The sequence below is a fragment of the Haliaeetus albicilla genome, chromosome 1 (genome assembly GCF_947461875.1).
Source record: "Haliaeetus albicilla chromosome 1, bHalAlb1.1, whole genome shotgun sequence".
Classification (NCBI taxonomy): domain Eukaryota; kingdom Metazoa; phylum Chordata; class Aves; order Accipitriformes; family Accipitridae; genus Haliaeetus; species Haliaeetus albicilla.
Window position 1 is genome coordinate 70875454 of NC_091483.1, and position 24729 is coordinate 70900182.

Sequence of the window (24729 nt, forward strand, 5' to 3'; positions counted from 1 at the left end):
AGGAGCTCAGAGAGAAGGTTGGCACCAACAGGAAATAGTAGCTGTAAACAGGGGGGAAACAAAGGACTTAGGCAGAAGGAAAAGGACGTAGCTATAGCACACCATCAGTGCACAGAACTACGGCTGGGCAGTGAGAAGAAGATGAAGGTGAGGCTAGGCTTGCGTATGAACAGAACTTAAGAAAGAAAACCAAAACTGGGAGGAAGCAAAAGCAAGGGAGCATTGGTAGTAGAAAGAGAAAAGACTAGGAGGGAGGAAGAAGTAGGTGTAAGCCTAGTCTGAGGCTATAAATTATGTGGAATACAGACACTGAAACTGAGAAGAAGGAACTGAAGTGCAGAGACAGTACTGGAGGCAATGGGGCAGAAGGTAAAAAGCTTTGGAGGGAATGAACAGAAATCTGCGGCTATAAGAGTACCTAGAATCAAACCCCAAAACCTTGGATTTCCTCTTGCTTCCTCTGCTACCACAAATAACCGTGAAACGCTTTGGCAAAGCATCCAAACACCATCTAGTCCTAAACCCTCAGAGGGTAACAACCTCCCCTCAGCATCAGCCCAAGTGCTGGAGTTCTGAATGGCAGATTTAAAAGTTGCAGCTGTATTGACCATGCAGATAAATGTCAACATGATGCCCTGTAATAAAATTTCAACCCTTTTTAGAATTCTAGGAATTTACACACACAAAAATTGTGTTAAAAATTTAAAAAGCTGCCCTGTTCTGGGGTAAGACTGAAGGAACCTGTTCTCTCTAACACTGCAGAACGTGGAATATCTTTAGCTAAAATCAGGAGATGCAGTGGGGGAAGAAAGGTAGATCTCACGGACAAAGATGTTGAATGTAGTTTTATGGACTGGTGCGATCACTGCAGATGGATCCCTACCATAGAAGACACAGTTGACAAGTCACTTAAATCAACTTTTTGCAATGATTAATAATTATACGTTCATTTAACAGGTACCCAACTCAACACCCTCTGCTTAGGCCTCAAAGCAATCACTGAGCTACTGAACATCAAACATCAATTGTTATAAAACGCATTAGTTTCTAAGTACTCTCTCTCAGAACTAGGAAATGTGCAATGAGCACAGAAACATGACATTAATATCTGTGCTTGAAAACTAAATTATTCAAAACTTAGAAAACAACAGAACAAGGTTACTTGTGCGTTCTTTGTTTCGTCCTAAACGTGCATATGTGTTCTGTAAGCCCGTCTCCTCAGGGAGTGTACTGAGCCGTCTTTTTCTCTTAGGTTTTCAAAATACGGTCCAATACCTTATTAAAGGTGTGTTATTCAAACCCTGCCTTAGTATCAGACTTTTTCCCCTGCCTTTTACTCAGTATGGAGAACAATAATCTGCAACGAATTTGGTTTTAGAGCACGACTGTGGACTGAGGACTATTACTAATGCTGGTCAGCCTTCGGCTCTGCAATTCCTTAACTTCTCTGCGCTTGCCTTTTCAAGTCTTAAAACGTTCCGATTACCTTTTCACGTGTAGTTTGCATAAAGTGGCACTTTACAGCCATACTGCGTGACAGAAGAAAAAAAAAACCACGCTACAGGCAGCATACAGAGTGCGACATTAGGAACGCTTATGCTCCTACGTGCTGTGGAGGCGTCCTCTTACGTGGCAACCGCCACGAAGAAACACTCGCGTGAACGCGCGCACGACCGCGGCGCAGCCCGGGGGAAAGCCGGGTTCGCAGGGTTAGGAGCGTCAGCCCTCGCAGGAGGGGGCGGCAGCCAGCAGAGCCCCCCGGGACGGCCCTGCCGGCCCCGGCCGCGGAGCGGGCCCCCGCCCGGGGGGGAAGGCGGGCGACGGGCGGCCCCGGAGCCCTCCCCAGCCGCCACATCGGCCGCCGAGCTCCCGGCTCTCACGCTGCGCTCCCGCCCTCCCAGCCCACATCCGTGTGGGAAAGAGCTGCCCGGGGGTTGCTTGCGGCCGACTCCGGGGCTCGCCCGCTCGCCCCGGGCCCCCGGGGAACAGCCGGACGCGGCGGCCCGCTCCGAGGCGGGGGTGAGGGGGGCGGGCTGCCCGCGGCGGCGCCCAGGCGGAGCCGCCGGCCGGGCCCGGCTGCCGCTCGTCACCGTCACACCCCCCGGTCCCGTCCCGGGGCCTGGGCGCCCGCCGCCGCACTCACCACCTCCCGCGCCCGGCCGGTGAAGTCGCTCTTGGAGCGGGCGGCGCTCCGCTTGAGCAGCTCGTCCCTGGCGCTGTCCCCCGCCGCCGCCGCCACCCCCAGCGCCTTGTTGCGGGTCTTCACCGTCTTCACGCTGGCCTTGAAGAGCAGGGTGATGTCCACCGCCATGGCGGCCCGCCCCCTCCGCCGCCGGCCGGTGCCGCCGCGCACTCTTCCCCGCGCAACGCGGCCCCGCGCGGCGCGTTCCGCCCTCCGGGGGGGGCGGCGGGGGAAGAGCCGCGGCCCCGCGGCTTAATTCCTTGCCGCCGTCGGCCGCCGCCGAGCCCGCCTGGGCCGCGGCGGGGTGTGCGACGGGCCGAGCCCGGGCGGCCGCGGGCAGCCGGTGCTCGAGTCGGGGAGAAGCGTCTGCCCGCGGCCTTCGCGGCAGCCGAACCCAGCGCCGGCCGGCCGGCCGGCCTGTCTGCCTGCCTGCCTGTCTGTCTGTCTGCCCGCCGGCCTGTCTGTCTGTCTGTCTGTCTGCCCGCCGGCCTGCCCGCCCGCCTGCGGGCCTACCCGCCCGCCGAGGCGGCAGGGCCGAACGCGGCTCCCCTGCGCCTGGCCACTGCCTCCTCCGATCTAATAGCGACTTCGCGCAATAAAAAGCTGTATTCCGGCAAAACTTTGACGGCTGTGGCGTCGTGGCAGGTGTCGCCAGGTGGTGCTGTTATACGCGGCCTCCCAAGTTCTAGCCCAGCCGCTGAGCCGTGGAAAGGGAGGGTGATTGGAGTGGATTAATACACGTGAGCGGGTCTGCGCTGGCGTCTGGGGTTGGCGCTGGTGTGAGACTCCCCCGGGACGCGGCCCCGCGTGTGCGTGTCCCCCGTTAGGTGTGCCCGAGCTGTGCGGGTGGAGCGGCCTTGCTGCGCCCGCAGCGGGGAGCGAGGATTTCTTCCACGCCGGGATGCTGACCTCCCAGGTCCGCAGCTGACCTCCCAGGTCCCCCGCAGCCGGACGGTAGCACACCGGTACCTGGCACATGTATGGGACAGTCCGTGACCATGCGGCGCTGTTTGTGATCTCATCCTGAAGACAGCTTTGTGCAATAACCTTCCTTATTGAGGCAGCTTTATTACCGTGTTCTGTGCAGTAGACTAGCTACGCGGAACTGCGTGACACAGAGGGGAAGGCTTTTGACCAAATAACCGGTGGTGGTGGTTTTTATATATGGTGTTTTTATATAGATATACACACACATACATATACATGCCATGTAATGCTCTGGGATCCAGCAGATGCCATGTATTTTTTAACTGTGCTCTCGCTGACGAGAAGCACGTTCCTCGAGATGGTCTCCAAAGAACACAGTTTCAAAATCCTGCCTCTCCCCAGAGGACTGGAACTTAATCAACCACAACTATTTTTCCTATCTGCTCCAGGGCTTTCTTCCCTTGTTGATTACCACTCTGCTTTCAGTTCAATTCTCATCAGTTCAGCCTTAGCTATAGGTTAGTGGTTCCCGCCGAGTTATATTGTGATTACTATTCATTCATACTTTGTTATTATTGTTCTGTTTTAAATTGCGTTTTTATTGTGGTACAGATATGTATTTCTAATTAAAGGAATAGGCCGTTTTAAGTCCCTGTCCTCGGTGCTGGATTTACCGTGAAAATATATTCAAGGTATTAAAAAAGTGGACAACGAAGGAGATTAAAATTCTAATTCCAGAAATGCCAGCAGTATTTGATTGAACCTTGAGCCAAATGCCTTTGCTCTTTCAAGATCAAGAAATTCATCGTAAAGATACTTCGGCAAAGGACATATTTAATAAAAGCAGTGTAGCACTTATACATAGTAAATCAGATACTTTCAGGTATGTTTCCTAAAATTGGTTGTTTTCTTTGCATTACCAAAAACAAAGTAAGCACACAATAAAATTCTGGGAATGTCTTGATCACGCTGACACCCTCATTCTGAAACTCCCTGAAGACACTTCTGAGACATGTTCACCAATGCTACATGTTAGGGTAGTTTTCATATGCTGTGGTTCTGCCATCCTTACAGTAACTAATGCCTCACTCCACAAACATGCCATTTCACAGGCTCTTGCACAAGTAATTTCTTGCCAATAGAAATAAGAAATTCACAGCTTGGCCCACAGTAGTATGCTCCTGAAAAAATAAGTGCTAGAATTAACCTCTGATTTTGTGCATATTCAGCTATATAGCCTGTTCCAACATTTAATGAAGGTAACATTTACACTCCCTTTAAGTATTCCCACTTAAGTGGGCATTGGGTAAGAATCTATAGATTTTTGCTATTGGAGTGCTGCTTTTTTACATGTAAACTGTAGAAATATGAAATCTATTTTTGAAATTTTGAACTTCACCTTCCCTTCCTGCTTTTAGAAAAAACAACTTATTGGTGCCTGTGTGATGTTTCTTCATTTTCTAATGGAATTTAGGTACTTTAAAATAACTGGAATACTCTGTATATTTTTGGATGAAAAAAGAAGCTACAGCTCATTAAAGCAAAGTAAATTGTAACATACTATAGTTTACCTCCTAACCTTGCAAATATTTATACACATACTAAACCACTGTGAATACTGTGAATACTCCCATTGAGGTCAAAGGAACCACACGTGGCACATACAGTTAAGCACATAACCCTGTTACCAGATCAGGACCTTAGCTGGAAATTCTTTGGGAACAAGATCACGTCTTTATTTCTACTTTTACTTATTTTTTTGTGCTTTATGTATGTGACCGGTAGTTACTGAAAAACACCCCAAAGCAGTAATAGTAATATTACACAACCAATTTTGAACCTCGACAGTCTTAAAACTTCCATTCAGACACAAGGAAATAAACAGAGACACATTTTAAAAGAAACACAGTATTAAAATTCCATATAGCTGATCTCATCTGTCAGAAATGGACTGAACAGTTAATCTGGCAAAGGAAAATGTTAAAGTACTTTTTTAATGTGAAAGAAGGTTGCTCAAATGGTCTAACTCATTAGGTATATAATACCCAGGGCCTCTGCTGTAGAGATAAATAGATAGCTTTGAAGATTACAACTGCTTTAAAATCAGTTGCTAAGAACTGGTGCCCAGAGCTTTTATTTGAACTTGATCCTGGCTTCCTGTATACAGTAACTGCATCTACTCAGTAGTTATTTGCACTTCCACAGCCACCTTGTTTTGAAAGTTTAAAGCTTACTTTCGAGCAGATAGGTTTCAACAGTACATGCTGGAGCTTCCTGTAATTGCTAAAAAGACTAACCTTGAAATTTAAGATTTTAAGGTTGGAGTAAAATTCCAAAACACAAAGGACTACAGTCCCACCAGAAGCAATGCCGGTAAATCTGTAAGAACACATGCACTGCACACTCTGTCGTGCCTCAGCAGGAGCATGTCTGGAAGAGGAGGAATTAGGAGTTTACAACAGTTTTGTGTGCAGTGTGAGGACAGCGTGTGGATCATCAGGTCTTGGTGTACCTGCTGAACAGGCATGTCCAGTAAAATGTCCTGGGCAAACCTGCCAGTGAAAAGGAGTCCATGTTTCCCTGTGGTTATCAATCGATGTGCCCATTAAAGATGGCCAGTGGGGTTCATCTCCACTCAGAGACAGGTAACTCCTCAAATTATAATTACCTTTTGTGTGAGAGGTAAACAAAAGGGATAAAGCTCCTGAATGTCTTCCCTTCCAATGCACTCCAGCTACAAAGGTCCTAATTTGGCACATACAATAGAAAACTACATGCGGGCCATTTTATACATTTTATATTTTTTTCTGGCATAAACCCAGTTACTTTCTTTATGTGATGGCAGTGTTGCAAACTGAACAAAATATCAAAAGGAAGGCAATTTGCTTACAGTGCACGTTTGTAATCAAGACAAACAAAAGGGAAGCTGTATTTGATGACTGTTTAAACTTTTAAGCCAATAGCATGCATGCTTATTGGCTTAAACTCAAAGTAAATAGAACAACTTTGTGGATGTGTAAAGAAATCTTCTTTGGTGTTTAAAAGTAGGATTGGAAGACAGTACAACCTGTACAAAGGAAGTATGGTGACTGTGTACAATGAAACAAAGTTTTGTGAAAAGAATGGGTATGAATTGCATAGCAATAAGCAACTTCTGTTGTCTGTGGCAACAAATACTGACCACTAGTAACGAGTTCAATTGGCAGTAACATCAAGGTTCTGTTATTCCTCTTGAAACTAGACCATCACACCAAAATTTGCACCAAAACTAATTTTAAAAAAATATAAACCCCTCATGTAAAATATATTTTTGCCTTAAAATGTATCTGTATATATGGTGTCTAACAATAGAAATTCAGGGAAAAAAGATAACTTGATGTTCCGTTTGTTCAGAAGCTTGTTTAATTCTTGGAGATGTTATGTATAAAACCATTCTTTAGTTGTAATGTAAATCCTAACATGATATATGCTATCGAAACTACATCATCAGAGAAGTGTGTGTGTGTATGTTTGTGTGTCTCCAATGCAATTAAGCTTGAACTATGGAAATGTTGAAGAGCTGGCTACTCCATGCAAGAATAATCCTCAGGAGTGCTGATTCTTCCTCATGTAAATGGAAACACTGTCCCTGCCTTTGGACATTGTATGTAAAAAGCAGATGAAATTCCAAGTGAGGAAGAAAATTGTAGGTCTTCATCAGAAAAACATTACCTTATAGGGCAAGGTTTTATAAAAAAGAATGTCTTGGGTTATATACTTAACCTATGCACCAAAATAAATGTTATTTTCCAAAGCAGCAGACTTCAGAGGGTAAAATCTTCAGTTCTTTGCTCACAACTCAAACTGTAAACCTGCAGATCTCTTCTTATCCTACAAGGCTTTGAACCTTATAGTACAGTGTATATTAGGGGGTTTTGGCCTTATTATCATGGCTGCTTCTTGACTGATCCAACAGCAGCGGTAGTTACAGCAAATGTATTTGTGCAACTAATAACTCTGTTTGCTGCTAGTGTTTTAAGCAGATTATCATCTAACTTGGATAGCACCTGACTAGTGGATCCAACGCAATGGTAGCTAAGAGGAAGCCTAGAATCAAAGCCTTAGGTCAGATTCCCCAAAGGTAGTTAGGAGCTGAACTCCTAAGGAGATCTGAATCCCACTCAAAGTGTTTATACATCACTTGATTTCAGCGAGTTTCGGGTGTCAGGGCTCACCAACAGCCTTGACTGTCCCTGGCCAGCCTCTTCTGGGGCCTCCCTCATGACTTTCCTGTGGGCTGATGTCAGGGAGGTGCCCGATGCCCTGGGCTGGGGGTGTCCCTGGCTGCCCAGCTCCCCTCACTCTGGGGCAGCAGGAGAGGCTCCACCGGCGAGGCTCTGCTGTGCTGGCTGTGGTGTGGCACCCAGCTCCCTGTCCCTGACCGAGCAGCTGGTCCTCGCTCTGCCCTGACATTGGGCACCTACATATCGTCATTATGACTGTCATAATTAGAATAAATAAGGCCATTAATACCCATGGCAGTCATTTCCCACAACCAGCATATACACCCGGAAAAAGCCAACAGAGACAGTGTTCTTTGTCTTAAATTTTGCTGAAGAGATTCTAGCTCATTCAAAGTCTCTCTCCTTTGAGAACTTCCCATACCCTCCAGATTCTTGCAGACTGGATGGTTTCTTCTATGAAACTCTGCAGGAAAAGAATACAGCTGGCACTTGATTAAATAGCTGGATTACCTTCTAATTTTCATCAGTGAAGTCATTTTTGAGAGCAGCCACTAACATATTAGCAAGATAATACAGGAAGGCTTACACTGTCACTAGTCCAAGATGTTATTTTTCATGTGCTTTGAAAACATTATATTTTGGTCTCCAGGGGCAGCATGCACATTACATGTATTTTTAAGAAAAACACTTCATGAATGAAAAATGTATTCAGACCTTCCAAACCCACTGATTTTGGAAATCTTGAAAAAATAGTTGAGCATATAGTTGAGCATATTCTATGTTGCATATACAAGAATCCCACATGTCTCTGCTGCTAGACCTGCAACATTTGCAGACTTGCATATTCTGTAGTTTAACATACTGCTATCTGAAGAGCTTCTTCATTAGACAAATGATGGCAGTTAGAAGAATGGGAAATTAAGAATGAAGAAAGAAGTATAATGAGCTTAAAAGAATGCTGGAAAGTGGAAGAAGAGATGCAGATAAGGTCTATACCAATTCAAATCTTACTATAAATTCAAGCTGGGAGCAAAGTGTAACGCAAAAAAAATTTAAGAGCTTGTAAAACAAATATGGGACTGGAAGATCTTGGGGCAGGGCACAGACAACTCCATGTAGCTGAATGTTGATGTGGCAAATAACCCATCTGAGACAAAGTGAGCCCTTTGAACACTCTCTGAATGGCACTGATGAATGTTAAGAGGCAGCTTTGGTTAAGCACAGGAATGTCCAGATGTTTTAGGTAGTGCTTGCTTTAGTGTCTAGTACATTCACAACTAAGTTTTCTGCTCACAACCTTCCCCGAGTAGATGAACCCTTCTAAATTGAGCAGCAGCCAACACAAAGGAATCTCAACATAGAGGTCTTACAAGTATAATTTAATACAGATAGTGAAGAGCATGAATATCCCTAACAACTACATATGTGGCTGTCAGCCTATGGGGCCTTAGAAATGGGATAAAATGAGCACAAACCAGCCAGGACTGATTTTGCAAAACACTGCCCACCATATTGGATGCAAGAGGACTTGGCTTGAAAATTTATATGCAATAAATATTGTATATGATGTGGGATGCTCACATTGTCCCATGGGCTCTGAGTTACTGGCACTGAGCAGAGTTAAAAGTATATATGCAAGAGATCCTTTAGAAATTCCCCAAGAAAAATAATGTTGATATGCCCACTGTGAAAACAGTAGGAGAGAGGTTGAAAAGAAACAGTTTTCAGGAACCATCCTCCTGTGGAGACTGAGAAGCAGCGCAGACACAGCAGTTCCCCATAACATAGTCCAGATTCAGTTTATTTCTCAAGACTCATGGGTTTAAGAGTGAAACCAACCTAGCTACTCTCCAAAATTCCAACCCCTTAATAAAAATGGAGAAGGAAAAAAATCTTTTACAAAATATTAAGATAAACTTCAGTCATGGAACACAGTACAGAGCATACTAATGTCTTGCATTAAAGAGGAACTCTATTTAAATGTGATCTTCCACTGATTCTATGTTAACAACATTCAGAAGTGGTGGGAGAGGTGGCCCTTGCAGGAGGATGGGTAGAACAAAAATGCAAAAAGGGTAGAAAAACTAAAATGTAAAAAGAATGTATTTAAAGAATTATTTTAATGGAGAAGAGGAGAGAAAAAGCAAAGAGCTTCTCTGAAGTTATTTACAGACAATGGTATAAAGAAGGGAATTGTGAAATATGGACCATTTTTGTTAAATTTTCTCACAAGAAACTCAAATCCTGGTGTGTACATAACAAACCATGGTGGTTGGACAGGCACTGTATTTATGTTATTATGAGTGCTTTGAAAGTAAAAGAGGAAAATTCAAATTGGGATTTTCATTCTGTTTCATTTGATGTTAACTGCAATGACCAACTGATATGTCAGAGAAACAATATCTTTCTTAATGCCTGAGTGCTCCCCACATTTATAGGGTCAGAAATAACAATAAGCCAAATCAAAGACATTTCCGTTGTTGGGATTTGAATCAGGCCCAGCATACGTCACTAGAGATCCTACAAAGTGTTTGCCAAACCCACAAAGGACTGGAGTAATTCCATAGCTCCATTCTGACATTTCTGAGGTTAGGCAATGTCTCACTATCTGCTGGATATCATGCAGATTAGCAGTACAGTGGCTTGTCGTAGTGGCTTTCACAATAAAACACCAGTAAAGACACCAAATTAATTAACATTGCAGTACTCAAAATTAAGTTCTCTTTAGTTCTGTTCCTTATAACTTTAAGCTCATGTATGTTCTCACAATATTTGCCTAGTTTTATTACAGCTAAGCTCCCTGAACTTTTTCATGGCCCAGTTGCACAAAGCACTGTGTGGGTACAAGGGACGGGATGGGAACAAACAGCTTGAGGAAGAAAGGGTAGAAAGGGATTGCAACAGCCCCAGCTTGCATTGGTTTATTCTGCCAGTGAACAGACCCAAAAAACAAGCCAGCAGAAATAAACCAGGCAGACTAGCCTTATAGAGAATAATTTTATTCTCATTTGTATATCAGCTCTATTTAGTAACTCCACAAAGCCAGTCAAAGAGGCATAGAAAATATAGTGTCTGACTCTATTCTTGCTTATCTGGGTAGAAGCAGGAGTTAAACTTGGTGTAAATAGGTGTTAGAGCAGTTATGACATGTTTACAGCCTGCATAGCAGCACTGTATAGAGATCCCTGAGCTGGCTCCAAGCAGGCTAGCATGTCCACAGCGTACTGTGGATTCAGTGCCCTGAATGCTTTCTGCCAGGGTGTAATCATATCCCCCTAGCCTTTCAGCTTTGACTTGTACAAAGGCATTATTATGACTATACAGAATGTACCTTACCTGATAGTGTCTTAGAGCCAACTTGTTCTTTTCATGTTGATGACTGAGAGTCAGCATCCGGGCTTTCCTGGTCGTCTGTCTTTTCCAACTGATGAACCTCCAGTTTAGAGCAGAAATTCTTCTTGTTAGTCCCTAAGGGGAAAAGAAGGAAAGACTTGATACTCCTTAACTCTAAATAATCTCAAAGTTGGTACACAGTCTCAAATCATTCTCTAGCCACCTCTACAGCCAGTAGTCCTTTTGGCAAAGTGTGCCATTCATTCTAAGGCACGTATGTGATGGGTGAGATGCATCTTCTTCTTGCAGTGCCTATTTTCACAATCTAGTTTAGACTAGACTTTCAGCTTAGACTGGGCATCTAGTTTTGAGACAGATGATTTTTGTTAGATGAATGCAATCTTTCCTATCATGGTACTTCCTGTGATAAAAATGGAATATACCAAAATGAAATCATTCAGTACTTCCTTGAGAACACTGGAGGGAGCTCACAGAAAGAGACAGGAAAAAAAGAGAAAAGGTGGCAAGAAAGAGTTGTTCCAGTTATGTGAAAAGTTACATGAATATTTACACCTCTATATTGTATTTCATTTCAATCCATGTACAGATGTAAGAAAGAGGTATATCTGTTTATATTAAATGCTGGTAATTTTTCTTTGTATTTGTATCCTGGCATCATTGTAACTTTCTATTTTGAACACGTATACTTAGAAAACACACATAACAGGCCTTTTCTTTTTCATTTAAATTGATGTTTATTTGAGTTCTCTTGTTTCTCTTCACTTGGCTTCATGCTCTGCAGTCTGATATTTAATCTAAAATGAGGGAGAGGGACTTTGGCAAACTGTAGTTATACATCCCCTAGGAAAATACCATCATCTTCAGCGAACACAATATAATGAGGAGGTGTCCTATTACATAATTGAGGAAGCATTGTCTTTTATATGCATTCTGGTTCACTTTTCACACTAAATTAATCTTAATAAGCATCTGCTTTGAGTAAAGAGAGTTTTGTGATATTTCAACCATGACCTCTCTGGAAGTCCAAATGATTTCACTTTATGTCTCAGACTGGAGTATTCTTTTGAAACATTTCCCTTTACTATATGATAATCAGTGTGCTAACATGAGCTGATTAATCCCATCAGTCTAACACTGATACCATGGCTCTTGTGCCCTTTCCCCAATAACCTCATGGCTGCAAAATCACTGGCTTCTTAAATGAATTCAGGGCAATCCTACAGATTATGTTATACAGGAGGTCAACCCTGATGATCACAGTGGTCCCCTCTGGCGTATAATCTATGAATCTGTAACTCAAACTGGAAGAAATACAAATAACTGTACAATAGCAGTAACTGAAGAAATAAAACTAGCTGCTTTTAAGACACAGCTTGATATATTTATGAAAAAGATTATATGAGCTGGTTGCCTGCAATAGCTGGAGCATGGACTTGGTGTCCCTGCAGTCACTTCCAGATCTATTTTACTGTGTTTCAATTGCTCATCAGCTCACTCTCGTTTTTAATATTTATTTTAAAACAGTTTTTGATACAGTTACTAGGATAACAAATTAAAGATGGATTTTAGCTTTTTAAAGAAAGGCTCCCTTTCATTTCAGATGACAGACTGAATTGAGGCCTATGAATAATGCTTGTGTTGACCTGCCAGAATATGTCTTAGCAGCAATGAATTCTCAAATACCCGGGCTGAGCTTATTCATTTTGAAGTCAATAGGAGGGAAGGCAATACAGTCCAGTGCTGAATCAGGCTGCATTTTAACATAACAGTGATCATATACTAAGTTTTCTTAAAAAAAAAAAAGAAAAAACTGCAAAAGCCACATTTGAGCTTGTGAGTGTGACTTTTGCTATATAGTTTATCTGCTTAAAAATATACTACCATACGGCATGTGTTACAGAAAATGTTCAAAATTTGCTGCAGAGTTCCACAGTTACAGTTTTCTCCTGCCCTAGTAGTTTGTAAGACTTGACAGAGTTGCAGCTCAGGGAAGAGCTGGACTGGATGAATATGGGCAATGGAGACATTTCCAGGAAAAGTAGGAGGTGGGTTTAGTAATTTATTCAGGAACACACTCAGGATCTGGTCCAATTAAAATAATTGGTAAAATTTACACTGGCTCAGAGGGAATAAATACAGGGCTAATCATTTTAAAAGCAAGCTTCTTACTTACTCTGGAGATATGTCTCAGATGGGACAAATGGAGATTCCCATTCCTGATTGTCATTACCAGTTTCTTGGCATTTTTTAATAGGATTGAGTTTGGGAAAAGGATTGTACACCATCATGTCTTGGCCAAATTTAATCTCCAGTAACTATTTTTAACCACCTTAATTTCTTCCTGTGGTTTCTATTATTTATAGTGTTGCTAGGTTTTACTAATCCTGCTGTGTTCTCCTCCAAATCTATTTGCCTTCCACTGGCAGGTGACTAGCTCCTGGTACACTTTGCTGCCTCATGGAAAGATTTATGGAATTTTGTACGTATTTGTACAATACTTAGAGCTACATGTTTGAAAAAGAGCTTGGAGATGCTGGTTTAAACTCACAATCGCTGTAAATCTCAATATGTAAACCAAAAGCTTAAAGCAAGGGCATACTTAGTTTACATACTTTTGTAAGCTTTCCGGTCTTTTTCTCTTCTGCTGTTCTCTTACTCTAACATGAAGTTAAAGTATTTCTTTTATTAAAGGTTAATATTTATTTTGTTGTTTGTATTTCTTTGTCTGCTTATTGGCAAAGCACCAGCAGACTGCTTACATAGTACAAGAAGCAAACGTGTGCAGACTCGGGGTGCAGTTACATCGTCTCTTAAGGTAATATAAATTCAGGCTGGTGCTGAAAGACCTGTCCTGCCTGTTGCCGGCCCTGGCAGCCTATGCCCATGTGCTGTCATTACCACTTGTGTGGCTGGCCAGTCAACCAGATCACCTTGCGTTTTCTGTAGGCTTATATTTCCATCAGATTGGCTTGCTCATGATCACGAGTGCCAGCATATTTAATGCAGTGAGAGTGCATAACCAGAGGCAACTGGGAGGTTAGGATTCCCTTTTTCAGCAATGACCCCGTGTTAAGAGTGACATGCGCTGATGGAGAAACCACACCTGTGATTTTTAAAGATCACTAGTGATTATGGCTGCCTCTATTTCTGGGTATCAAATTTAAGATATTTTTAGAGCGTGTGAAATTCAAAATCCTTTCATAACCAGATCCCTTTAAGGCACTCAAATTGAGCTGATCCAAAAAATTAAATCATTTCTGAATATTATAGCTATAATTCTCTTTCTTAGGGCTTTATATCTAGGGAAGTCTTCAGACATGGGTTATTTGGTTGTTATTTGTACAGAGCTGAGCACCCAAAAACCTGTCTTTATGAATATGAGATGCAATAATACAAATAGGAGATATCAAGATAATAGCAAACTCGTATCCTAAGGTTAGTATTTCAAAGATGCATTAAAAGTCATGTTTGTTTTGTTTAAAAAAAAGTTAGTAAATTCCTTGCAGGGTATCATGTCACATGGATTTTAACATCTCTACCTACAATCCAAATTTTGAATCAAGATTACTTGAGTGGGTATTGGCTATCATGCATCACCAAACCCATTTATTCAACTCATTGTCCCCTTTCATTTCCAACCCATAGTTGCCTGCAACATACATGCTTAAACTCGCAACTGTAATTCATATGTCAACACATTTCCATTAACTAATCACAAATTATTGACTTCAGTTCTATAGGTCTGACCACAGGTAAGTTTTCCCTTTGTCCAACACACTTTAGAGCTCAGATGGAGATTTTGAATGTGATTATAAGTGATAAGATAGGTAATGATAGCAATATTTTGTGCTTGAAAGGGCATTTTTAGATTTGCATGCTTGTGAATACGTTTGTGTTTAACTAAATTAGCATGAACCTATGGTGTGCATATAGTCCAAAGCATATGCATATGGGGTTATTCAGTAATTTTAAAAAACCTATTTAGTAACTTTGTTACTTAAAAATTAACTTGAATCATATGAACTATAATTGTGTAAGTTAAGAGGATTTTAAAGGAGTATTATCTGTAGGAAAAATGTAACTGTGGGTTAGAACTTGCCTTGGAGAAGACTATTACTTTAGTATGGCCGGGGTGGTCTTTCCCAGCAGATTCCCCAGGTAAGAAGCAAGGCAAAGTGCCTCCACAGCTCGAAACCACTTCCCAAAAGTTCTGTGGTAGCACTGTTCGAGAAGTCTGGTTCTCTGCGGTGCTTTGTGGGCAGAGACGAAGGGGCAGTTTGTCTGGAGGGAAGAAGACCAGAGCCTCAACACGTGGAAAACTCTTGTGTCATTCACAGCTGCCACTGAGGGAACTCAGCAGAGCTGAGCTAGCGTGGCTACCACGAGACTGAGAGCACAGTGCTGGCAGGCAGGCAGACGCGTTTTCAGCTTGGTGAGTTCAGGAACCTGTGTGATCACCGGCAGCCTGTGACCACGGGTGGACACATGTCTCTGGAGCCCACTTACAAATTTAGTAAGGTATTTTCTTTCTCATGTTTTTTACCAAAAGAACTAAACAAACGCCTTCTTGTGAATTCAGTTTCAGATAGTGTTAAGTTGGGCTACTTACTGGTATTAATTATAGCAGAGAGCTTGACTCTAGGTTTCCATATGAACATATAGCATTACTAGACAATCACTTAGAGAACGCTGCCTCAAAATGAAAACTCCAATACAATCAGACAGCTCTAAAACCTTTCCACTGGCACTTCTGTTATATTCATACATGAACTACAAAAAATAAAAGGCTATCTTTTCTGTCCATTCAGATCCTAAAGATTGCACTTTCCTCACTGACTTGAAGATAGGAAGCAAGGCAGATAAAAAGCTGATAAAAATACGTGAATGTGATAGGTTTTATCTGAAAGAGGCCTCATTCTGTAGTTTTTTAAAGGGCAGCAATAATCTTGCTTTTCACTTCAAAGGGTTAGTTTGCTTCTAGGGCAATTTTTTTCTCATTTGGTTTATTGCAATAATTCCTTATTTGCATGACAGGTTTTACAAGCAACATAGTTGACTACAAAATATTAAAACCTCTAACAGGTTCTTATTAAAACAGTGTCAAATCCTGAACCCACTTGTTCAGCTTTTTCACCACGTTTCTCTCCCTGACTCACAGTGAATCACTGAAAACTAGTGCTAAGAAAGTGAATACAGATTTTGGCATTTGTCCCAAAAAATAGTTTTAAATTGTTATGTCCAAATTGCTAAACATGTTAACCAGTCTATTTATACACATTCATATATTTCATTTATACTTTGAAATCAAATTGGCGTAATCCTACAGACTCTCAGTCTTTGTGTGAGATGATGCTGAAGCCATGTCCACAGTCAGCTCTTGTCAAAATTTAGCTAAATTGGTAGAGGATTGTTAAATCAAAACAACCCTTTTATACTGAGACAGTAGTATCAGCACAAACACGGTCGTAGCCTATTTGTTCACACTTGCCTGAATTTACGACGGCTTAACTCTTTTGAAAAGAAAATGTCTTTATGATAATATAACTGCATCCAGACTAAGGGATTATAACCATTTAACTTGTCTTTCTGTTTGTTTGTTTGATGCTGTTTTTTTCAAATTATCGATTTGGTCAGATTGTTGGGTGCAAAAATTGAGTGTAGATCAGGCCTCAGATCATGCTCTTATTAGCAAACCAAACACTGGTTTTGTTTTTGTTGCTGACGTTGTTTGTTTTCATTGCTGTCTGAATGAGCCTTTTATGGTCTCTGCCTCTGCCTGGCTGACTGCACCCGATTGTATTTAATTACATTTACTCAGTAGTTTTAGCCGGGATCCCCGGCCATTACCTATCAAGTCCAATCACTATTATTTAACTCCAGCGAGTCAGAATCGGAGAATTTATCTTTTACACAGTTATTGCCTAAACATCCCGCATAAACATGCAGAGATCTGGAGGACTTGTTCTGACTGGGCTGATTAAAGGCAAAGAGCAAGATGGATGGAGTCAGTTGTGATCAGCAGGCTACAGCGTCCTGCTGTGCTCCAGTCTCTGCCATTGTGCTGGGCTCTGGGTACCAGACTCGCCATGGTCCTCTCAGGTCTAAAAGGAAAGCTGGCTTTGTTTGCCTGTAAGCATCTGCAAACTGTTCTGACACATGATCTACCCTCTCAGCAAGGCCACTCATTAGGCTGATTATCACTTCAAAGTTTGTATTATCATCCATCTCTAAAGGCAATTAGGAATGGGTGGCTTTGAGTATCAGACACTGGGTGACACTAAGTGACTCATCTTTATTGATTCTTTTGTGTGCAGAGACAGTGATTGAGATGATAGGATTGCAGCCTACCTGCCCCTTTGACTGGTAAATACTGAAGAAAAACGGTGTGTAATTAACTGACAGTTAATATAGGTTCTGTTTAGTGTTCAGAAAGCACAATAGTGGAAGCTGCCCAAAAGGAACAAAGTAATGAAACTCCTTTGACAAGTTAAACTCTAAAGCCAACTGTGTAATTATCTGACAGTTAAAGGGGGGAGGGGAGGGCTCGGGTTAGTATTTATGAGACCAAAGGAATTCCCGCGCCCGAACAATGGGGACACTTACTGACAATAATCATAACGGCCCCACGAAATATTGGTTTGGGCGAGGCCGGCTTTCAAGCCAACGGCGCCCGGTTGCAGGGTCAGGGGGCGCCTGGCGGTTCGGTACGGTGCCGGGACCACAGCCCGCCGCGGGGCCGAGCGCTGCCCTGCGCCCCGCTCCGCTCCGCACCGTTCCGCCCCGCTCCGCACCGTTCCGCCCCGCCCCGCTCCGCTCCGCACCGTTCCGCCCCGCCCCGCCCCGCTCCGCACCGTTCCGCCCCGCCCCGCTCCGCTCCGCACCGTTCCGCCCCGCTCCGCTGCCCTGCGCTGCCCTGCGCCGGCGGCGGCTGCCGGCCCCTCCGCCCCAGTAACTCCCCTGGCCGGCGGAGAGCCAGGCTCGCACAAAAGGCCGAGGGCCCAGCCGGCACGAAGAAATGGACTGGATCCACCCTGCCAATGTTCACGCGCGATGTTGTCCACTCGCTCGCTCCTCGCTTTCCCAGCACGGTTATAGATAGTCCTCTTTATGTCGTGACACGGGCCTTCTGCCAGGACAAGTCGGCCAACGCTGGGGCAATTCAGAGGCGCACTCCCCGGTCCTCCGCTGCGGCGCGATAAGCTATTCTCCACGTACGCGCCCGCCCGCGATGCAATATTCCCTCCCTGTAGGAATAGCCTGCCTGGCAGCGTTTTGAAATCTTTTGCATGGGGGTCACAGTAAACGAGGCAGAAAAGGTCAAATTCGTGTTCAGATGTGAACCATACTGTTTTGGAAAGGGATAGGCTCTGTCATTTTCTCTTGGAAGGTGCTAAGGAGAGAGCTACTGACTTTTCGAGTTCACAAAGAAGGAGGAGTCCTATTGCCGAAATGAGCCTTCTGGTAGGTACCAAAGTCAGAAAGAGGTGACCAGGGTGTGCTGTTGGAAATGTCAGGCTACCACCATGGAGTTTCAGAAGAGGTCCTTTCACAGTCTTTAGGATGGCATTTTGTGGACTGAGGGCTGTTTAATACTACTTGTGATTTCGTCACCCTGGGAGAGTGGCGGGTTCTCTTTAAATTTTGTATAAATTGTCAGTGAGTAAATAATGCTTTAAGTTTCTTTGTGAATTGAGGATCTCAAAGCACATGGGAGACTAAATGAGCCTGAGAATGTCTCCATGAGATAGGCAAAGAAAGGAAAGCACCTCAGCCCTGCAAATTTTAAAAAGTATATGCATATACAGCATAGAAATGTAGACTAGGTAGCTTGTTGAAAGAACACTGCTACATGTTTTCCTTTTCTGTTGAATTCCCATTGACCTTTTCCATTCAGCAGAAAGACTTTAGGGACATGTAGAAGTGATGGCTAGGACTTTTCATTTTGAGCTGTCTCTGACATAAATAATTTCCCTACTGCTAGCACTGATCACATCACATCGTTGGACATGCTCACAACAAGGATGAAAAATGATCTGCGGAGTTTGTGGGGTTCAGTGAAGGCCCAAGCAAGAAAAGACTTAGGAGGACATAGGGAGCTGTGAGGTTAGGCATGGGAGGGAAGGGAACTCGACGGGGGAGGGGATTCAGTTAAATGGGGGGCTTGAATCATCAAGCAATATCAGTATCTTGTGGCAGTGGGAGACCAGCAAGACTGTGTGGACAGAGGTCTGAGGCATGTACAGGTTACCTACTTTTAGTCATCATGGTAAATAATGAACTGACTATTGCATGGCTGGAAGGTCTCTGGATGTGTCAGCGGAGGACTTGCCAAATACAAGGAAAATATTGCAACTCTTCATGGTCTTTTCTGAAACTGCAGCAGAAGCAGAATATTGTACCAAGTTTGGAAACTCAGTCTCCCAAAAGAAAACACTGACAAGTTAGAAGAAGTACAGAAAAAAGCTATAAAGATCTATGTGAAAGACTAAAAATCCTAATCTATTTAATTTATCTAAAAGAAGCCTAAGACCATTCAAAACCATCCATTTAGTTGGGAGATTTTAATCTATCAGACAAATACTTAACGAGGATCAACATCTGGAAACTGAAGCCTGACAAATTCAAAATAAAAATAAATCATACATTTTAGAAAATGTACCATTGGAAGAGGTTACGCAAGGGTGCAAAGTTACATAGGGGTGTTGTGTCTTGCTTTCTGGTTTTAAATCAACAAGTCTATCTTAATTAAAAAACAGGCCAGAAGGAAGGAAGACGGGCACCATAACAAAATTATCCAGCTTGTAGAATGAAGGGGCATTGACTAGGTAACTGTATTTTTTCCTCTAGATTTATATCTATGAGAGGTTGAAGTAAAAAGGAGCTGAGGAGAGGGTGAAAAGTGGGAAAGATGCATATACTAGCAGCTTGCAGATGCTGCTGAAGCACAACAGATCTCCAGAATCCTGGCCCTGCCGCTGTTGGCCTGCTGTGACTTTGGCAAGTCATGATGTCCTGCAAGGTTTTTAATTCCCCAGGCATTCTTTGATTGCCTTGTCTACTTGAAATAAAGTCATAAGATAGTGCTGCTTCTGAACGAAGCAGAGTGCAGATCTCAGGTACAGGTATTATTGCAATACAAAACCAGAACAACAACAAAGGACTTTAACGTGGTTAGTTTCTCCTTTCCAAATCACATCCCAGACAGCCTTCTGAGTCTTCTTGCGAGAAATGTAGGATCAAAGACTTGCACTGATAAAGCAGTTAAAATGGATCAGTATGAGAAATGTGTAGTAGAACAGAAAGTAATAGCAGCCACTGGAAGGATTGTCAGCAGGCAACAGTGTGACAAAGGGAACTATGTTAACTTTAATTGTGTTAGATTCTTTTATTCTTCCCAAGACATTTTCTAACATTACAACAATAAGAGACATTTCAAATTCACATGATCTAAAGAATTTCCTTTGGACATGCTGTTATAGCTACCCGCTTCCAGAAAGTACACAGAAAAGGCAGACAAGAGGAAGAGAAAACCTCAAGCATAATGTTTGCTAATTCATTTTGAACTCCACTACTGGTTTGTAAAGTCCATTCTACTTTCTCTGTCTCTCACTTTTACCTTCTTTCCAATTTAATCTGATCCAAACAAATTATACATGAACAGTCATTTTCATTTGGGTCTTGTTCACTGAGATACTTAGCAAATAGTCAACTGACAAACAAGATAAGGACAGCCAAAGAAAGATAAGCTTTTGTTTAGGTAGTGGAATCCCAGATAAAGACCTAAGTAGGCCTGCACAAACTCAAGAACCAGTGATACTATCTTTTAAGCCACCGCACTGTGGTGGCTTCCATTGTATTTATTTGCTATACATACTCATAAAGCCTGATTTACAAATAATTTTAAATGTACACAATCCAAACGTTTTTTGGGGTTTTTTTGTGGTTGTTCTCCTTTTGGTTGAAAATGAGAGAGGTAGTCTGAAAATTACATTATATACTTTTGAATCTTTGTGGGTTTAGTCTGGAAAAAGCAAAGAAAAAAATCACCTGGACTGACAAGAAAAGAGGAAACAGGAAAGAAAAAATGTGGAAGTTACAATATGGGAGCCACTCTTCTCATGAGGACTTGGTTTTATTAGTGGTGCTGGAGAGCTGGTACCATGACTATAAATATAGTACCAGTTCTGTGGATAAAAACACCACCACAAGAGATCTGCTTTGCTTTCAAGCCAAATATTTCAGAGCACTTTATGAACATTAGCAAAATAAGCCTCACAGCTTCCCTGCAGAGTAGGTAGGAAAGATTAAGCCCTCCTCGCAGATGGGCAAACTGCATTACAAAGCAATCAGGTGGCTGGCCTGAGGTGGGGCAGCAGGTCCAGCAGGGTGGGGAGGAACCTGACCTCTTGACACACACCTCTATTCCCTCACTACAGGACCCGTACTTCTTCTGTAATAGTTGATGTAAAGTAATAGTCTCTAGATAAAACCCATAGAAAATTGTGGTCTCTGGACATATTTGTTTGGCACCTTTCACTAGCTCAGAAGCCACACCATTATTTTTGAAAAGCACACTCCCCTTTAAAATACACTGAAAACTACAGCAGTTAATTTATTCTTTGAGGAAATACATGTGTACAATTAGAATACAACCAAACATTTAACTTGACGAATGAACCAAATATTTAATTTGATGAATATGAATTTTACTAGCAAGTTTTGCTGAGAAGATGTATTTAAATGTTGTTCTGTTGAACATATATACAATATTTGCATAAAGTGTTGCTGGAATACGTGTAATGTTATACATGTGGCCTTAAATGATATTTAAATATAGACCTAAAGAATTTTTTAAATATAAGGAACTTACAACTTGAGCCTACAACTTCTCCATGTCAGAGAAATAGGCTTTTTGTGAATTCTTGTTAGGACGGCTTTGTATATCTGAGGAGATGTTTCTTTCGTTTAGTTTGTGTCATACAGAAGCTTTAAACCACCACTTATACAATCATCACTGTACAATGAGAAAACTGAAATTTCCTACAGACAATCTAAAGAGTGGATATACTTGCCAAGAACTGTACTGATTGAAGCCTTATGCTGACTGCAAACACTTCACAGTTACTGGAACACTCCCAGCCAAGGCAACTGTCCATGGAGACAGGTGTTCACATGCTTTTTAAAGAACTACGAAAAGAGATGTTGTGCTTGTCTGGTCTTATACCTGTTCAGAAGATCAAAGCAGAATTTCCCAATGTTAAAATTTCCCAATGTTTTGTGCAACAAAACTCAAGGATGGTAATGTAAAATTTGGCTGCTGGCGAGCAGATTGGTGTAACTGATCAATACAACAGAAAAACAGAGAAGCAAGGGGAAGGAGAAGTTCAAGGCATCCTGAGGGTAATACGGTGTGAATCTGATGCGGTGGAATGAGAGTAACTAATGAAAGGATTCAAGGTGCCTGTGATGGATACCATGGTCAATACGGTGGATAACGACCATAGCAGCAGTGTTTTGCATGGACAGATGGTATGTAGAACAGACTGGCACAGCTGGGGGCAGGAAAGGGGGAGAAGGAGAAGCAATTGGATGTTAGAAAAGCCAAACATCAAGCAAGGAGGTGAAGGGAAATGTGAGCCACCAGAAAAAGTCATGCTGTGGAAACAATAGGGAGAAAGCAGTAATACATTTTAGCTGTAGTTTGGATGTTTGGAATGTCGGACAGGGATGAGCTGAGGAAGAAATGAAATTTCAAAGGAAAGAAAATAATTCTTAAATCAGATCTAGATCTGGCTCCAGGTTTCAAGAATCCTCTACTCTGGAGTTTTGGCTCAGCTCACAAAGGGAGGAGCCATTCAAGACTGGGTTCAGATTTCAGTCACACTAAAGATGCAAGGTTTTGGTTTGACAACATCTTAAAAGAAAACCCCATATAAAACAGCTTGGAGTTAGGTCTATATAGAGGCCAAAATATAGAGTATTATGGTGATTGATATTTGTTTGGGAGTCAAATTTGTTCTGCATGAAAAAGCCAGGGAAAGGGTTCCTCTTCTCTGATTCACTGAACAGAAGGTAATTGAAAGATCTCTTTATGGCAGGATTTACGACCCCTGAGCCTCAGTCGTTTTGAGCTAAATAATAATGCATTTGCATCGTAAGTGTATCTAATTTGAATTTCGCTTCCTGCCTAAACACTTTGAAAAGATGCATGCCTTGAGGTGTCTGCCTGAATAAAATTCCTGTGGAATTGAGGCTAACAAATAAAGTATGTCGTGGTGTGTTAGAATCTGCTCTGCCCTGGAGAATAGCTCCCCCGATAAACTGTCTGATTTATAATGACAACTGCTCCCACTGTTGTATACAAGTATACCTTACAGTAATGGGGAATTAAAGAGGCTTTCATGTGAACCAAATATTTAGCTTTGAAGTCAGTGGGAGCTGAGAGAGCTCAGCACCTCGCAGGATTAGTCCCTTGGGAATTAACCTTTTCACCTTACTATAGAGGCAGGATGAAATTTTGAGAAGGGATTTTAATGGTGTGAGTGTACTGAGTAACAGGAAGGATGAGAATTCATAACAGTGAGTTACCTTCTACTTCAACAAACACTGAGATCGTTCTAGAAGACTGCATGACTTTCTCAGCACCCTATCCCCTCTAAGATTTACACAGAATTAGTTTTCATAGAGAATATAGCCTGTGGTCCTTTGTCAGAAGCTTGATCATATAATGTAAAAGCCTCAGAAAGGGACTTTATGCTTTAAGTTGCTGTGTTAACTAATCCATCAGCAGCACATCAGTTGTGCAGAAGCAGTAACAGTTTTTGTGTTTTCCTGTGAGAGACTTTCCATCTGCTTTTTGCCTTCAGTTCACTGTTTGAATTAACAAAAATGACCATGGAAATCCAACTCATTCTGCAGTTTCTCAGTCAAAAGTGAGCGCATTTTTTCCAGGTATTCTTTTGTTGATGATGATATTAAAAGTGACTTTTAAATTGGCTGTTGTGAAACAAACAGAATCTGCCATTGAGGGAAAAGACAAACTGCTCATAATTAGTTCTGGCAGCTGGAGGATGGCACTCCTGCTGTTTCTGCTGCTGGCACTGTAAAGTACATCATGTCACAATGCATGAATTATCCAAGGTCAGCTCTTCAACACACCCAAATTGCTACCAATTATTAATTAATTAGTATCATTATGGGACTGCCTTAAGGGCCCTATCAGTCCCCTTGAAACAAATAAAGTGACTAAGAAAAAAAAGGAGGTAGAAGTGATTAGTGATAAGTAAAAAAGGTAATTCTAAGGACAACCTCATGTGGGTCTAGTCTTGCAAGATACCTAATGCTTCCCAACCGATCTCAGATGCTTTCCTCATGATCTCTAAATGCATTTGAGTTGCATGGGAATATAAATCAGTTGTTGCATATTAATGTATTTTTCCTGACTAAAATTTTGCTATTTAAACATTTCTGTCCAATTCTATTGTTTTTATTACATCTTTCTTCACCTGCTCTTCCTGTGAAGGCTTCATCTACAATACTTTAGGAGCTGTATCTCAGAAGGCATGTAGTTACAATGCTAAATAGTGCTATAGCTAATATTTTGTCATTTGTCCTCTGAAATGAACTGAAGAACTTAATACTGCAAAGTATTCCCATGCAATTCAAAAGTTAAATTGCTTAGAATGGTGTTTAAAAGAATAGATGCAATGACAGGGGAAGAAAGATGCAGTTTATTAACTGGTGATTACAGGTTAAGAATGAGTGAGACAGAAGTCTCTAATTCTACCTAAATGCCACTTTAGGAGCCTAAGTCTTTATTTATGGAAAAACACCACCATCAGCATATACTGCACTCATTGTAATGTGCACAAATAAATACATATCTAATGCACATGCCTACTGCAGTGACATCTGGTTATGCAGATTAAAGGATATGTGAAGTTTGTGACATTGTGATAGCTTAGTATCATCCAAGTTTTCCAGAAGTCTCCAGTCATCGTAAAGTGTTAATTATAAAATGTCTAGAAGTAGGAGATGATGATG

At 42.1% G+C, this 24729-nt stretch overlaps 1 protein-coding gene across 2 annotated transcripts in view; it reads right to left on the minus strand.

Moving 5' to 3' along the window:
* STX18 (syntaxin 18) overlaps window positions 1-2536 on the minus strand; it is a 67585-nt gene extending 65049 nt beyond the window's left edge. Inside the window, exon 1 of one of the 2 annotated variants that reach the window (XM_069793669.1) lies at window positions 2144-2536. In XM_069793669.1, coding sequence (XP_069649770.1) covers window positions 2144-2311 — 168 coding nt within the window. In that variant the 5' untranslated portion in view covers window positions 2312-2536. The remainder of the gene's footprint in view (window positions 1-2143) is intronic. The other variant, XM_069793678.1, reaches the window with a different exon arrangement.
* Between the last annotated feature and the right edge of the window lie 22193 nt (window positions 2537-24729).